Genomic DNA, 15,691 nt, shown 5'->3' on the forward strand with positions numbered 1-15,691 from the left:
TCCTAGTTACTGTGGCCAGTCAGTGTAGGGTCTTAGTTACTGTGACCAGTCAGTAAAGGGTCCTAGTTACTATGGCCAGTCAGTGTAGGGTCTTAGTTACTGTGGTTATCAGTCAGTGTAGGGTCCTAGTTACTGTGGCCAGTCAGTGTAGGGTCCTAGTTACTGTGGTTATCAGTCAGTGTAGGGTCCTAATTACTGTGGCCAGTCAGTGTAGGGTCCTAGTTACTGTGGTTATCAGGCAGTGTAGGGCCCTAGTTACTGTGGTTATCAGTCAGTGTAGGGTCCTAGTTACTGTGGTTATCAGTCAGTGTAGGGTCCTAGTTACTGTGGTTATCAGTCAGTGTAGGGTCCTAGTTACTGTGGCCAGTCAGTGTAGGGTCCTAGTTACAGTGGCCAGTCAGTGTAGGGTCTTAGTTACTGTGGTTATCAGTCAGTGTAGGGTCCTAGCTACTGTGGCCAGTCAGTATAGGGTCCTAGTTAATGTGGTTATCAGTCAGTGTAGGGTCCTAGTTAATGTGGTTATCAGTCAGTGTAGGGTCCTAGTTACTGTGGCCAGTCAGTGTAGGGTCCTAGTTACTGTGGCCAGTCAGTGTAGGGTCCTAGTTACTGTGGTTATCAGTCAGTGTAGGGTCCTAGTTACTGTGGTTATCAGTCAGTGTAGGGTCCTAGTTACTGTGGTTATCAGTCAGTGTAGGGTCCTAGTTACTGTGGCCAGTCAGTGTAGGGTCCTAGTTACTGTGAATACACTCTTGCCAACGCAGCATAGTCACCTTCTTTCATAAAATGTGTTGCTTCTAATTTAAAGAACAATTACAAAATGCAGGGCACTTTTAGATTTCATTATGGTCTGCAACAAAGACTTATTTTCATGAACTTGCATTCTATTGTTGGTTTTAGAAATTAAAGGTATTCCATTTATGAAACTTTTGATAAACTGAAGATATCAGACAAAAAAAGTGCACCACCTCTTCCACATAGCACTGCAGACGGGCCAGACTTCTAACCAGAACAGAAAGAGAAGTGGGAGACTCCAGTGCACAACTGTGCAGTAGGATAAAAAACCTCAGATAACTCAAAGATCCTTAGCTTTATTTAATAGCACCTGTCTTATCTTATATCATGTAGAAGTCCTGGAATTGAGGCCTTCTATACGGAGGTTCTAAGAAAAGTTACATTTGAGACTGGCAAAAGTCTAAAGAAAACAGATACCGGGTGGAAAACGTATCTGGACTGATAAATAAAAGATGAGGCGTTTAGATCACTGATTTAAAAAAAAAAGTGCTGTAGAAGAAATGTGATGATGTTAAGTAAGACATTTGTACAAAGTAAAATACATCTTTTACAAGGAAGGCTTTAACTACATGTTACAATAACTCCATGCTATGCCATACCGTCTGCTAATTTCCTTCTACAACCAGACTATGCTCCAAAGCACTGCTCTTAGTTGTGTAAGACCTATTATAACGCTGCAAAGTTTGTAATTACTGCAAATGGAGGACTCCTGGTTGAAAGCAAAAGATCATTATTTCTAGGGTTCTCAAAATTCTAATGATTTGAGGTTTCCTGTGTGATTCCAAACTTTTGAACAGTGGTGTACACGACAACCAACAGGAGGCAGGGAGTTACCTAGAGTCACCCACCAATGAGGATCATGGGTCTGTTCTTCATCTGAGAGATACTGAACATGCCTGAAGGAGAGAAGAGAGGATACAGTGATACCATCTATACACAGCAAGGCAACAGGTCATGAAGATATGAAAATGAGTGCTAATGCATGGAGAGAATGCTAACTCAGAGGAAGCCTCTCTAACATTCAGCTCAGTGCATGAAGTCATGAAGAGAAAGCCTCTCTGACATTCAGCTCAGTGCAGGAAGTCAATGAGAGAAAGCCTCTCTAACATTCAGCTCAGTGCATGAAGTCAATGAGAGAAAGCCTCTCTGACATTCAGCTCAGTGCATGAAGTCAATGAGAGAAAGCCTCTCTGACATTCAGCTCAGTGCATGAAGTCAATGAGAGAAAGCCTCTCTAACATTCAGCTCAGTGCAGGAAGTCATGAAGAGAAAGCCTCTCTAACATTCAGCTCAGTGCATGAAGTCATGAAAGGGAGGCGGTATGACAACGGAACAAAGGGGGAGGAGTAAGAAAGGGGAGAGGAAGAAGCAAGTAACAAGCAGCACATCAAATAGCAATGAATAACAGTTTCAATAAATAATAGTTTCAATGAATAATAGTTTCAATAAATAATAGTTTCAATGAATAACAGTTATAATGAATAATAGTTTCAATGTAAAGCAAACCTACTGGTAGGCTACTTGGAAAACAGTGTACTACACGAAAAGTTAAGTCAAGTGGCAAAATAATTTGCAGATAGGAAGGGTAACAAAGTGCAATGAATTGCAACTAAGAATACACAGTTTATTGGAACCTTTGAGGTTTGAGCGAAATCTTACTGTGGCTCCAGAATTATAAAAAAAAAAAAATAGCAGCAGGGCCCTATGATTTCCGCAATGCGATGCCAGTGTCTTGCTGACGCAAGTCATTAAAGCAAAACGGTGTTTTAATAGTAGAATCGGTAGTAGAATCGGTTACGCTTAATAATACAAGTTTATGTTTGAATGTTACAAAATCAATTACTTTGAAAAAAACAAGGCATATGCATTAAGATCATTGGCAGGTTCAGAGATTGAAGTACCTGCATGTTGCTTCTTCTTCCGGCCGACAGCAGCTGAAATGATCTGCAGCAACTCCTCATCAGTAGCTCCAGAGCGAAGGCTGTCTCTCAGGGAGACCTCAGAGTTCCCAAACAAACACACCTTAACACAACAACATGAGCGGAGCGTGAAAATCCAGTTAACTTTTTATAGAAGATGGTTCATGGAACAATGGATACTGCAGCTATTAAATTAGTATAGTTTGGAAATTAAAACAAGAATAAAAAAGAATAAAAAAGAATTGTTTACAGTCATTGGAAGTGATGGAGATTCCTGGGCTTCGTAAGAAGAAGAATGTGTCCAATAATACACTGGGAATAGGGATGGGAACCGAGAACCGGGTCTTGTTGAGAACCGGTTCCCAATGAGCCGAATCTTTGGAATCGTTAGCCAAATTCATAACCGGGTCTGTTAACGGGTCTCTGTGCCGTTTGCGCATGCGCAAACTCTTATAATAAAGTCAGAACGCAGCAGAAATGGCAACTCGACACAAGCGATCTAAAGTGTGGCTTTATTTCACCCGAATGGATGCGAACACGGTCACTTGTAACCTCTGTAAAAAAATGTATTTCCTCAAAGGGAGGAAGTACATCTACCATGAATAAGCACTTGAGCACACATGGTATAAAATTACAAGAATGTCATGTTTTCGATGCCAGCAGCAGCTCAACTAACGTCAGCGCTTCATCCCTTACTTGCCAAGGTAAACTCCTCAAAATGTTTTATCATAAGTCATAACGGTGTTACTCGTGTGTTATCAGCAAACGTTTGCGTTTTCGTGTTAACCATAACTAAACTTAGCATTGAATTGCTTAACAGAATGGGCGATGTTGGACATTGTCATATATTATATATAACTTACATAACTAGGCTAGCTTAACTGTATAATCTTCTATATTCAACCATTGGCTAGAGGCAGGGGCAGTGCTTGCCTCCCCTCTGTTGGTCCTAGGGTAGGGTTAGCTGTACAAAAGACTCCGTTAATAAGCAAGCAACGCGTGCAGCTCCCTCAGTTTGACAGTTCGATATGGATAAGTTTCTCGTAGCCAATTCAGTGGCAGCAATAGCTAAGTGTTAAATATACTGAGTGCCTAGTTTGTACATGATACAAGTAATTATGTTTCAGTACGTTATTGTGTTTGTAGTGGACTCTACATTGCTATTAGAAGCGTTTAGCATAATAGTTCGCTGTTAGCAATACAACCAAGCAACCTACAAGAAAATATACAGTCCTTTACGGTCAATAACAAGGGCTGTATGTCAGATCAGAAAATTCAGCAATTTTGTTAGTGCCATTTTTTTCATTGTGCAAACCAGCGTTCGCTCTATAAATAATCTCCATTTCCATCCAATTAAGCTGATGATGAGGTTCTAAATCAGACGGGCTCGAAGGCTGCTAGTCTGTCATCGTTACAGGCTGCAGTTAGTACGTCTTCTGTTATTTGTAAGAACGTTTATATTAAACAGAACACATTTTATTTAAGTTATGTAAGTTTTATTTAAATGTGTATGTAAACATTCTAGAAATTTATATAAAAGAACATTAATGTAAAAAACCCGTTTGTGCTCTTTTTTCGCCCCTTACCAAATTATAAGAATCGTTAAGAGAATCGATAAGGAATCGGTTCGATAAGCAGGAATCGATAAGGAACCGGAATCGTTAAAATCTTATCGGTTCTCATCCCTAACTGGGAATGAGTGGTTTATGGTGTAGCTTATGCAGATGTATCCAATAATACACTGGAAATGAGTGATGGTTTATGGTGTAGCTTATGCAGATAATACACTGGGAATGATGAGTGATGGTTTATGGTGTAGCCTATGCAGATGCAGAGGGAGGTGCGTAAATAGGGAGGGGCTTAATTAGGGAGCTGCGTAAATAGGGAAGCATCCGTTAGCCCTGGAGGGTTGCATGGACCCTTGAGGAATATTGTGGTCTTGTGGGAAATTGTCAATATGCCTAAAAAGCTGTGTGAGGTTTTGTCCTAGAGGCATAACAATAACCCCAGAAACCTTGAATCCTCTACTTTTCAAATACATACAGTTCGAATGACCCACCAATTAGCTAATGAGGGCTATTTATATGCTAAGGGAATGGTAAATTGGTGACTGGGTCATGACGTGGCAAGAAAACCTGAGAAACAGCTCCATTTCACCAGTACAGTCAAGTCCGCATGCTGGTTTGTTTTCATACTGACTGAGGAGATACAAGATGCCGCTACGCATCGTTGCTGCTTAGGATTCTCACCAGATCAAGGAGGAACTTGCTCTGGAGAGCGAGGAGGACAACCAAAGACAGCGTATCCACTTTGAGCTTCTCTTGACTCCGCTGAGGATATTTGTGATGAGTACGTTTTATTCATTTGACTAGCTGCTGACTTACTTATAGGGAGTAAAACACATGTCATATTTTGCTCTGAAATGAAATTAAGTAAATTAATTGAAAGTAAATATTTTGGGCTACTAGCATCAACTCTGCACAGCGATTTTGAATCATATAAAATAATGTTGCTAAAACTATTATATAGTAAATTATAGGGGTGTGACGAGATCTCCCGATATGTAATTTGGCGAGATTACTCATCGCTATAAAATCGGTCTTGCAAGATTTGTTATCCAGCTAGCAGCCACAGGTTTTGTTGTTATGCCCCCGCCACTTCAAATCGTGATCCAGCAAGCAGCCAAAATGACGTCGGAAAAATCGTTTGTTTGGCAGCATTTTGGGTTCCCGGCAGAAATTATTGATGGCAAGAAGAGAGTGATTGATAAGACACGGACAATATGCAAACACTGTATGCAAACAATGCCGTACAGCGCGGCTAATACGAGCACAATGCAGAGACATTTACAGCACCACCACAAATCAACACCTGCACCTGCAAACCAGACAACGCTGAAAAACACATTCGGACCTCAACTTCCACAGTCAAGCACCAGAGACATAGGTGTTTTCATTGCAGCAGATATGAGGCCATTCTATTTCATCCTTACTGACCGCTAGACGGTGCTTTCAACACTGGATGTTCCATCTCGCGCACGCGCAGGTCGAGTGTATACCAACATAGTCACGTCGTGACCCCGATGACCCCCGGAGAGTCTATATCTTCCGGTCGGGTCAGGGAATCTGTTCCTTTTCATCTTCTCGCTCGCAGGTAGTTGTGTGTAAGGAAACCAAAGCTTGAATTAAGTGCTTAATCCTGTTCGGTGCCGGTGGCCTTGCGACATAGTCGGAGCTGTGAGCATTCTCGCCCTCCAGAGGCCGCACCGATCGTATTGGATAAGTACTTTTGTCTTTTCTCAATTTATTGCTGGTTGCAACTATCGGCATCGCCTGCGCGTGCCGAGAGGTATGCGAGGCCGTAATTAATTATGCTGTGGTTTAGGTAGCGTATTCGCCCCTTCCCACCACCTAGGCAGTTAAATTACGTTGCCTAACCAGCTAATGCTTGCTAATTCATATCTAAAACCCACAGAGCTGACTTAGCTCACTGGGAAAAAAGCGGTTACTACACAAGCGACCAGGGTTCGCATCCCGTCTCCGGCGCTCCAATGTGAAATTTTCAAATCACTGGTCTGTTTGGTAATTGGTGAAGGCTTGCGTTCCGCCCCCTCTCCCACCGTCCATACTAAATGGTTGTATTACTGCGATTGTTACGTTTATTGTCATAGTGGTTGTCCCACACCCATAGCCGCTGGAAGGACGCGCTTCGCTTCTTCTTCCAGTGCTCAGAGGAAACGCATTGCAATTCCGCTAGCCGAATTACACCTTAATTAATTACACCTATCTGACTACAGTTATCAATTTCTCCAGTGATGCTATAGCCCACTTGAAAAGCAGCTGGTTTACCACGCCAGCGACCCGGGTTCGCATCCCGCCTCCGGCGCCATGGCACTAAATTGAATCCTCAATTGAATTGAGTCAGATTCATTAAAATAAGTTCTCCCTGCAATATTGTGGGAAAGCCCAGTGTTACTGTTGTTTCAGTTCATTGTTGTGGCCATCCACCCTCTCCTGGTGAAGGCAGTGTGCTCACTCCCCGCTCCCAACACAGGTGTGGTCTGTATCAACCAGCCGATCAATTTAATTATATAGTGCTTCTTTAAATACTTGAAGACACTTTACAGAGTAGTCTGGCCTAGGTGCCAAACGGCCCCTTCGACCCACCACCAACGTTCATTCAGCTCATACCATGTTATGCATGTATTTGTAGTTGTTGGCCTGCAGATATTTTGTCGGTGAAGGCAGCGGTTCCTGCTTCCCTCTCCTGGCATCTATTCTGCGCTATAGCCCTGTTAAGTGTGGCCATTCCCCTCTTCTGGTGAAGGTAGTGCTTTCGCTCCCCGCTCCCAGCACATTGTGGTTGACTGTTGATCTTTAATATCTGTCGGTGAGGGCGGGTTCCTGCCTCCCTCCCCCGGCATCTAGTCTACACTGAGTAGCTCGTTGTGCGTGGCTATCCACCCTCTCCTGGTGAAGGTAGTGCTCTCGCTCCCCGCTCCCAGCACAGGTGTGGTGTGCAGTTGGCCTGCAGATATTTTGTCGGTGAAGGCAGCGGTTCCTGCTTCCCTCTCCTGGCATAGATTATGCGCATATCCCCATTAAGTGTGGCGATTTCCCTTTCTGGTGAAGGTAGTGCTTTCGCTCCCCGCTCCCAGCTCAAGGGTGATTTATAGAATATTTGTCGGTGACGGTGAGTAGTCCCTGCTTCCCTCTCCTGGCATAGATTCTGCACATAGCCCCATTAAGTGTGGCGATTCCCCTTTTCTGGTGAAGGTAGTGCTTTCGCTCCCCGCTCCCAGCTCAGGTGTGAGTTATAGAATATTTGTCGGTGACGGTGAGTAGTCCCTGCTTCCCTCTCCTGGCATAGATTCTGGGCATAGCCCCATTAAGTGTGGCGATTCCCCTTTTCTGGTGAAGGTAGTGCTTTCGCTCCCCGCTCCCAGCTCAGGTGTGATTTATAAAATATTTGTCGGTGACGGTGAGTAGTCCCTGCTTCCCTCTCCTGGCATAGATTCTGCTCATAGCCCCATTAAGTGTGGCGATTCCCCTTTTCTGGTGAAGGTAGTGCTTTCGCTCCTCGCTCCCAGCTCAGGTGTGATTCATAAAATATTTGTCGGTGACGGCAGCGGTTCCTGCCTCCCTCTCCCGGCATCTATTCTGCATCTATATCTATTCTATATTTATGCTGGTTAACCCATTGAGTTGGCTATTCCCCTCTCCTGGTGAGGGTAGTGCTCTCGCCCCCCGCTCCAAGCAGGTGTGGTCTGTAGTTGGCCTGCAGGTATTTGTCGGTGATGGCAGCGGTTCCTGCCTCCCTCTCCAGGCATCTGCTCTGCACCGTATAATTCGTTGTGTGTGGCCATCCAACCTCTCCTGGTGAAGGTAGTGCTCTCGCTCCCCGCTCCCAGCACAGGTGTGGTTTGTAACTGCTGGCCTGTGAATATTGTCGGTGGAGGCAGCGGTTCCTGCCTTCCTCTCCCGGCACCTAGTCTATTCTGATTGTCCCCATTATGTTGGGACCATTATCCACTACTGAGGCTAACTACTACCGTTCTCTCTCAGTGGTGCGTGGGTTGCAGGCATGGTGGGCAACCACTCTTGTGCGGCCTGCATGGCCCTCTGCAGGTGGAGGGTGGCCATGAGCGATGCCCCTCTTGTCTCTGTGTCGAGCACCTGAGGGCAGGGTTTCAGACAACCCCTGCATGAATTGCAGCTACAGTGGCAGGCAGTGAGGGCGGCTAGATTGGCTGGGGCAGAGCAGCTGTTGGGTCTGTCACCTGAACAGCTGACAAGAGGTTGCTAGTCGATTCCCTGTCGAAGCGCCCTTCAACAGACACTGGACCCCTGATTGCTCCTGATGTGCAGTGTGCCATCAGTGTAAATGTGGAAATGTGTGTACATTGTAGGTCGCTTTGGATAAAGGCGCCTGCTAAATGACTGACTGTAAATATAAATACCCCGGCCCAGCGATGCAACCAAGCTGTCCACCCTTCCGGACAGGGGTGCCATCGAGCCAGTAGACCCCCTGACACAACCCGGGGGGTTCTACTCAACCTACTTTCTAGTATCAAAGAAAGATGGCGGACTCCGTCCCATCCTCGACCTGAGGGGCCTCAACAGGTTCCCGAAGGTCTTGAGGTTCCGCATGCTGAGCATGGCGAGAGGTTCTGCGTACAATAACCAGGGGGGAGTGGTTTACGTCAGTAGACCTCAAGGATGCCTACTTCATGTGCCCATAGCACCACACCACAGACAGTTCTGCGGTTGCGCTTCAGGGACATCACTTTCAGTCAGGGTGCTCCCAGTTGGCCTCTCCCTTCCCCACGTGCCTTCATCAGGTGTGTGGTGGCAGCCCTCTCACCCCTACAGTCGCAGGGCATGACAATCTTGCCGTACCTGGGTGACTGGCCCCTTGTGCCCCGTCCTGGTCTCAGATGGCCCTGGACACGCTGCATCTCCTCTTCACACTCTTCTCAGGGTGACTCTCGATTCAGTCGCCATGAGGGCTTGTCCATCGCCACGGCGATTGTACAACGGCCTACACCTTCTTCCCCATTCAGGAAGGCAGGCAGTTGCATTACGCGGAATTCTGCGCCTTCTAGGGAAGCTGACAGCAGCTGCTACTGTGGTCCCTCTGGGCCTGCTGTCGCTACGCCCCTCCAGTGGGGGCTTCACAGTTTATCTGGACGCCGAGCAGCACCGGTACAGGAGACCCAGGGTGTCACCTTGTTGATGTTCTGGGGCTGCGGGCTGTGCACAGGGCATTGCTGGCTTCTGCCCTTCTTGGAAGGCCGACACGTGCTCGTCAGACAAGGTTTCGACCGTCTCCCATATCAATCACCAGGGAGTTGTGTTCCGCCAATCCCGTTGATTTTTCCAACTCTACAGAGAGTTCTCCAGCAGGGCCACAGACTGCTGCTGGTAGCCCCTTCTGGCCAGGGAGGACGTGGTTCCCACTTCTGTGTAGGCTGCAGCGGGGTGCCGCTGCGCCTCCCCGACAGGAAGGATCTCCTGTCTCAGTTACAGGGTCGGATATGGCATCCCGACCCTCATCGGTTGCAACTGTTGGCCTGGCCGCCGCAGGGCCCAACCCACTGCTGACGGATGTTCGGACGTTGTCCGTAATATCATACTGAATGCCCGGGCATCCTCTACCCGGGCGCAGTATGAGGACAGGTGGCAGCTGTTTGCCGCATGGCGAGGGCCCCGTGCTTGCATGGTCCCGAGCGCCTTAGAGTTCCTCCACTCACTCCTGGATGGGGGCCGGTCCCCGGCTACCCTGGGGGTGTATGTGGCAGCTATCCTCCCGACATGCTCTGGTGGATAATGACACGGTGGGGAGCCACAGGTTGGTGTCCCCTTTTTTCTGAGGGGCGCGTTACGGCTGCGCCCCCCACAAGCACGGTGCGCCCCAGCGTGGGATCTGCACCTTGTGCTTTAGGCCTTGTGTTGTCTCTTTTGAACCCCTGTCTCAGGCAGAGCTAAAGTGGGTCTCTAACAAGATGGCACGTTGGGAAGCTCCATGCACTGTCCATGAGCGGCCCCTGTTAGGTGGAGCCTGGATGGCCCAGGGGGTACCCTGTGGCCGAATTCAGTTTCTTCTGAAGGTTACACAGTCAACCTCAATCCACCTATCCACCTGCCGCAACTTATTCCCCCTGAGTGGGAAGACAGGTTGAAATTACTGTGCCCTGAGGGTATAGGTGACTGCGACCGCAGGTATTCGGCGGTCGAGTCAGCTTCCTCTGCTATGGTGACCCTAGGAGGGGCTCTGCTTTCCAAGCAGCGACTGTCCCACTGGGTGGTGGAGGCCATCACCCAGGCGTATAAAGGAAGTGGGCACCCCCTGCCATCCGGTGTGAGGTGCCACTCGACATCCTGGGCAGCCTCGCGGGGCATTCCCCTGGAAGATGTCTGTGAGGCAGCGTCAAGTACATCACCTAGTACCTTCTCAAGGTTCTACCGGGTGAATGTTGCCACTCCTCAGCTGTTGGCTGTGATCCTGTCATCTATACAAAGGGGAAGTGGGCACCCCCTGCTATCCGGGGTGAGGTGCCACTCCACCAGAGCTGTCTCGACATCCTGGCAGCCTCGCGGGGCATTCCCCTGGAAGATGTCTGCGAGGCAGCGTCATGTACATCACCTAGTACCTTCTCCAGGTTCTACCGGGTGTATGTTGCCACTCCCCAGCCGTTGGCTGTGGTCCTGTTGCGTGACTCTGCTGCTTCCTCTCAGTAAGGCAAGTGATAGAGTTCTTCGTGACTTTGTTGGTATACGTCATCCAGTGCTGAAAGCACCGTCTAGCGGTCAGTAAGGATGAAATAGAACGAAAGTTACGTATGTAACTACGGTTCTATGAATCACTGGATGACCACTAGACCGTTCCGTCACTCAGAATCCTCGTGCTCTCGCGAGAAGATTGTGAAGGAACAGATTCCCTGAGCCGACCGGAAGATATAGACTCTCCGGGGGTCATCGGGGTCACGACGTGACTATGTTGGTATACACTCGACCTGCGCGTGCGCGAGATGGAACATCCAGTGCTGAAAGCACCGTCTAGCGGTCATCCAGTGATTCATAGAACCGTAGTTACATACGTAACTTTCGTTTTCTGTGGTAGAAAATTAAGGATTTCGGCGGCTCCTCCACAATAGAACCCAAATACACCATCCCATCACGCACGCATTTTACTCGTACAGTGATCCCGAAACTCTATGAAGAGTCAAAGAGCAAGATAGTGCAGATCCTGCAAGACGCAGTAAGCATCGCCATAACGACAGACGGTTGGACATCGAGAAGTACACAAAGCTACATCACAATTACAGCCCACACAATCAACAATGACTGGAAAATGGAAAATGTTGTACTACAGACTCGCCCACTTTTCGAGGACCACACGGGGGCAAACATAGCTGAAGTTTTACAGACAGCTGTTACTGACTGGGAACTTAAAAAACCCAACCACGACATCGCTATTGTTACTTACAATGCACGTAATATGGACGTGGCCGTGTGGACATGCTAATATTCTTAAAAAAGAACCTGGCTGTGTAGTTGTCAGTGACATACTTGGTCAGGCTCTGTTTGCACTATTTGCACTCTGTTTTGATGACAGAGAAGAACTTTTTGTTTTGCACATATTGTTTGCATTTGAAAAAAGGAGAAATATATAATTTCATTTATTTCATTTTAACTTTTATAACATTTTATTTTAGTTTCAATTTGAAGAGGAAGAACTGACATAGGCCTACTTGTCAGTGACATACTTGGTGAGGCTCTGTTTGCACTATTTGCAGTCTGTATTGACAGAGAATAACTTTTTGTCTTGCACATATTGTTTGCACTTGAAAAAAGGAGAAATATATAATTTTATTTATTTTATTTCAACTTTTATAACATTTTATTTTAGTTTCAATTTGTAGAGGAAGAAGTTCATTAAAAGGAAGAAATTCCTCAAAAGTTAACGCTTACATCATGCATGTAAGGAGTTATAAATCCATGTGCAACTCAGTTAAAGAAAAGTCTGTTGTCCATTCATATAATTTGTAATTTCGTTTTCTTAAAAATCTCGTCTCGTCTCGATCTCGTGAACCCAATCTCGTGTCTCATCTCGTCTCGTGAGCTGAGTGTCTCGTCACACCCCTAGTAAATTACATATCATGCTCAGAGTTGCGTTAACTATATTAGGCTACATACCTCAATGTTGGGAGTTTAGTAAAACATAGACCTACACGTTGACTATATTGCAGGCAGTGATGTAAACATACAAACGCAAAAATATGTTTTACTCCTGTTGTGGTTAGTCATTAGTGTATACTATTATAATGCTTATGATTAGGGTTGGGAACCGAGAACCGGTACCAATACGGCACCGGTTCCATACAACCGATACCTACCCGGACCGAAATGCAACGCAGATTTCGGTGCTTCCTTTCGGTGCCTGAGCAGATTTATTTTTATTTATTTATTTATTTTTTAATTTAAATTTTTATAATTTAACAAAACTAGCGATAGCTAACGAGATGTAACGTTAGTGGCGTAGATCTTTCTGAGTACGATCTGTATACTTTTTTGTGTTGCTAACAGATTTCGTGGGGCACATATAAAACTGCTCCATCTCCCAATGTAGACTCTCGCCTGTGTCGCTCACGCTGCATTCCGTATGGGACTAGTGGAAACGAGATTTGTGTTGAGTAGTTGCCATGGTAATGGGTTGACTTGCGTGTGGTTTTGGTTTCAAGATAAGTGTGGTTGTTCTAAGCAGAAGTCGGATACGCTTTATTAAACGGAGAGCTACCGTCTCATCCAAAGATATTCCTTCTCAATGTGAGTTCTTAAGAGAGCACTCGGACGCTACAATAACATTGCAACAGTCTGACAGCGAAGAGCAGGCAGCCTTGCACAGAGCAAGCACAAACAGAGCTAGCCATCAATGTCGAAAGGTAAACGATCAAAAGTGTGGCTGTATTTCGCACAAAAAGATTCAAACAACGCGACGTGCAGCATATGCAACAACAAACTCAAGAGGCTCTGAAGCTAAACTCTTAAAGGGGCAGTACACATTCACGAAACCAGTGGGTTTAAATAAATGCAAACTAATTAATATTTTTTTTACTCTGAAGGCAAACATGCTCATATTTCTGCAAAAGTATTACCGATACACCGGTATCGTTTTAAAAGTATCGGTTATGTACCGGTATCGTAAAAAACCCAAACGATACCCATCCCTACTTATGATAGGCTTAACACAGACACCAGAACACTGCACAACGCTGCACATATGTCTGACAAAATACATGTAAAGATACTATAGCATTAGAATAGATTTTTACCCGAATTAAAACCGTTATTATCATGATACACGCAGGGTGTTTGATAAATGATTTAAACTATTTAAAAATGTGCCCTGGTATCTCCCTGGACAGATTACCGTGGCTGTTCTTCCCCTTTCACATGATTTCGCAAAGGGTGGCATTTGGAGTGAGCGCAGTTTTAAAAGTTGTTGATTTGTTGGCGGTTCATTTTTTTTTAATTATTATATCTTGAAAAGAAACAGTGACCTAACAACCTCTTTCACTGATATGGCCACACAGAGACTAGATCTGACTTTCATTGCTTTCCCTGATTAAAGTTACTATATCTGTGAAGACGGCGTTACATCAAAGTAACTTTAAACACTAGGGATGGGAAGATTCACCGGTTCGCATCGATGCACCGGCATAAAAGCTCACGATGCGATGGCCCGGATCAAAAAAGTGTGCACCGGATACAATGTGGAATGAATCGCGATGCATCGTTTCTAACATTTTTGCATCGGTATAATCCGAATATAAGACCAATAATTTTATATTTAGATAGATTCTTCCTCTCTAACTGTTTCTTAAGCGCGCTCTCACCTCCACTGCTGTCAATGGCCGATTCTCGTGAAGTCTATAATTTTCTAAGATCTCTCTCTGCCTGCAATACCGTGTTTTTTGACTGGAAGTCTCCAGAAATCTGTTACCTTATTGAACGAAATTAAAAAGAGTGAACGTGCCGTTCAGAGTCACCAGAATGAACACGTTCACAGTATCGTTCATCAGGCAGTAATACAGTAGCCTACATTCAGTTCACGTTCACCAACATTATGAACGAGTTCAGACACAACTCTGGCGATTGATCCACGTTTCAAAAAACCTGACCTTCTTGGAAGACCACGGCACCAAGACAAGATATTCATTAAGATAATAGCAGAGGCGGTGATGATAGAGGAAGAGGTAGGATTATACTCCATATACCGTAGCTAAACTCTCTATTTGTTACTTGAATTTACCTGTATCATCCTTAAATTGGAAAAGGAAATCTAGCAGCTAGTCTCCATTATACTGATTTTTGTCAGGGCCAGGCAGATGAAACAGAATTTGACAGGAGCCCACACAAAAAGGAAGAGAGAGGTTTGTTCTGATAGGAACTGTGCCAAAAGTTATAAAACAATGCTTTCAGCCTTGGCAAAGAGCAACCTGTCCATCCCAGCAACAAGTGTTCCCTCTGAAAGAGTGTTCAGCACAACTGGTGACATAGTTACAGCACAGCACGGTTTGCTTTGTTTCATCCTGATCATGTGGATCAACTCATATTCCTAAAGAAAAACCTTAAAATAGGACAAATTAGTTAAATTTAGTGTGTGAGGCAGTTGATCCACTGGTTTAGGATGGAGAAAACTGTGTTGTGACTGGCAGGTATAGTTAAAAAAAAAATTACATTCAGAGACCACTAACACACACACATACACACATAGGTACATGTTATACTTTGTCAGAGACCTTGTTAATGATTTGTTGTATGACAAATAAATGAATCATTATGTACCATATTAAATTGCATAGAATTATATTATTTTGCATCGCATCTCGTTGAATCGCATCGTGTCGAATCGCACTGCATCGCAATAGGGGTGAATCGTATCGTATCGCATTAGTAGCTGCTTTTATGTATCTTGAATGTATCGGATCGTTGGCAGTGCATCGAGATGTGTATCGCATCGTCCTCAGTGATGAGATGCACATCCATATTAAACACAGTAAAGTAACAGTAAAGTAACTTTAAACACAAAAAAAGAACACAATTTGTCTATCTGTATGTATATCAGTGATTTGGCTGATCCAAAATGAGCGGTCACCCGGTATATTTTTAATTATATTCGGGTCGCATTCGGTTGAGCCGGTGAAAATAAATAAATAAATAAAAAAAACTCCCGACGAAACGTTTGTATTTAATTATATTGTAAACATACATTTTATAAAAGACAAATTAGACATCATTGACTGCATGACAACTGGCGCGAAAAAGGGACACGACCTTGCGCGTGGCAAGCACTTGGAGAGGTCGTGTCCCTTCTTCGCGCCAGTTGATGTAGGCAGTAAAGGAGATGGAGTCGGTTAGGGAGAAATTAAAGAAAGGAGAGTGGGAACTCAAAAAACATGACAATCGAAAGAGCAA

The 15,691-nt window shown here is 45.2% G+C and overlaps 1 protein-coding gene across 2 annotated transcripts in view; it reads right to left on the reverse strand.

Moving 5' to 3' along the window:
* The window catches only part of mocs1 (molybdenum cofactor synthesis 1), a 64,648-nt gene that overhangs the window by 8,225 nt on the left and 40,732 nt on the right, over positions 1–15,691 (reverse strand). The window contains exons 9-10 of one of the 2 annotated variants that reach the window (XM_080849901.1): positions 2,694–2,814; positions 1,641–1,688 (exon numbers count right to left, since the gene is read on the reverse strand). In XM_080849901.1, coding sequence (XP_080706027.1) covers positions 1,641–1,688; positions 2,694–2,814 — 169 coding nt within the window. Of the gene's footprint in view, positions 1–1,626; positions 1,689–2,693; positions 2,815–15,691 lie in introns of both variants that reach the window. The other variant, XM_080849902.1, reaches the window with a different exon arrangement.

This window comes from Sprattus sprattus (assembly GCF_963457725.1).
Source record: "Sprattus sprattus genome assembly, chromosome: 13".
Lineage (NCBI taxonomy): Eukaryota > Metazoa > Chordata > Actinopteri > Clupeiformes > Clupeidae > Sprattus > Sprattus sprattus.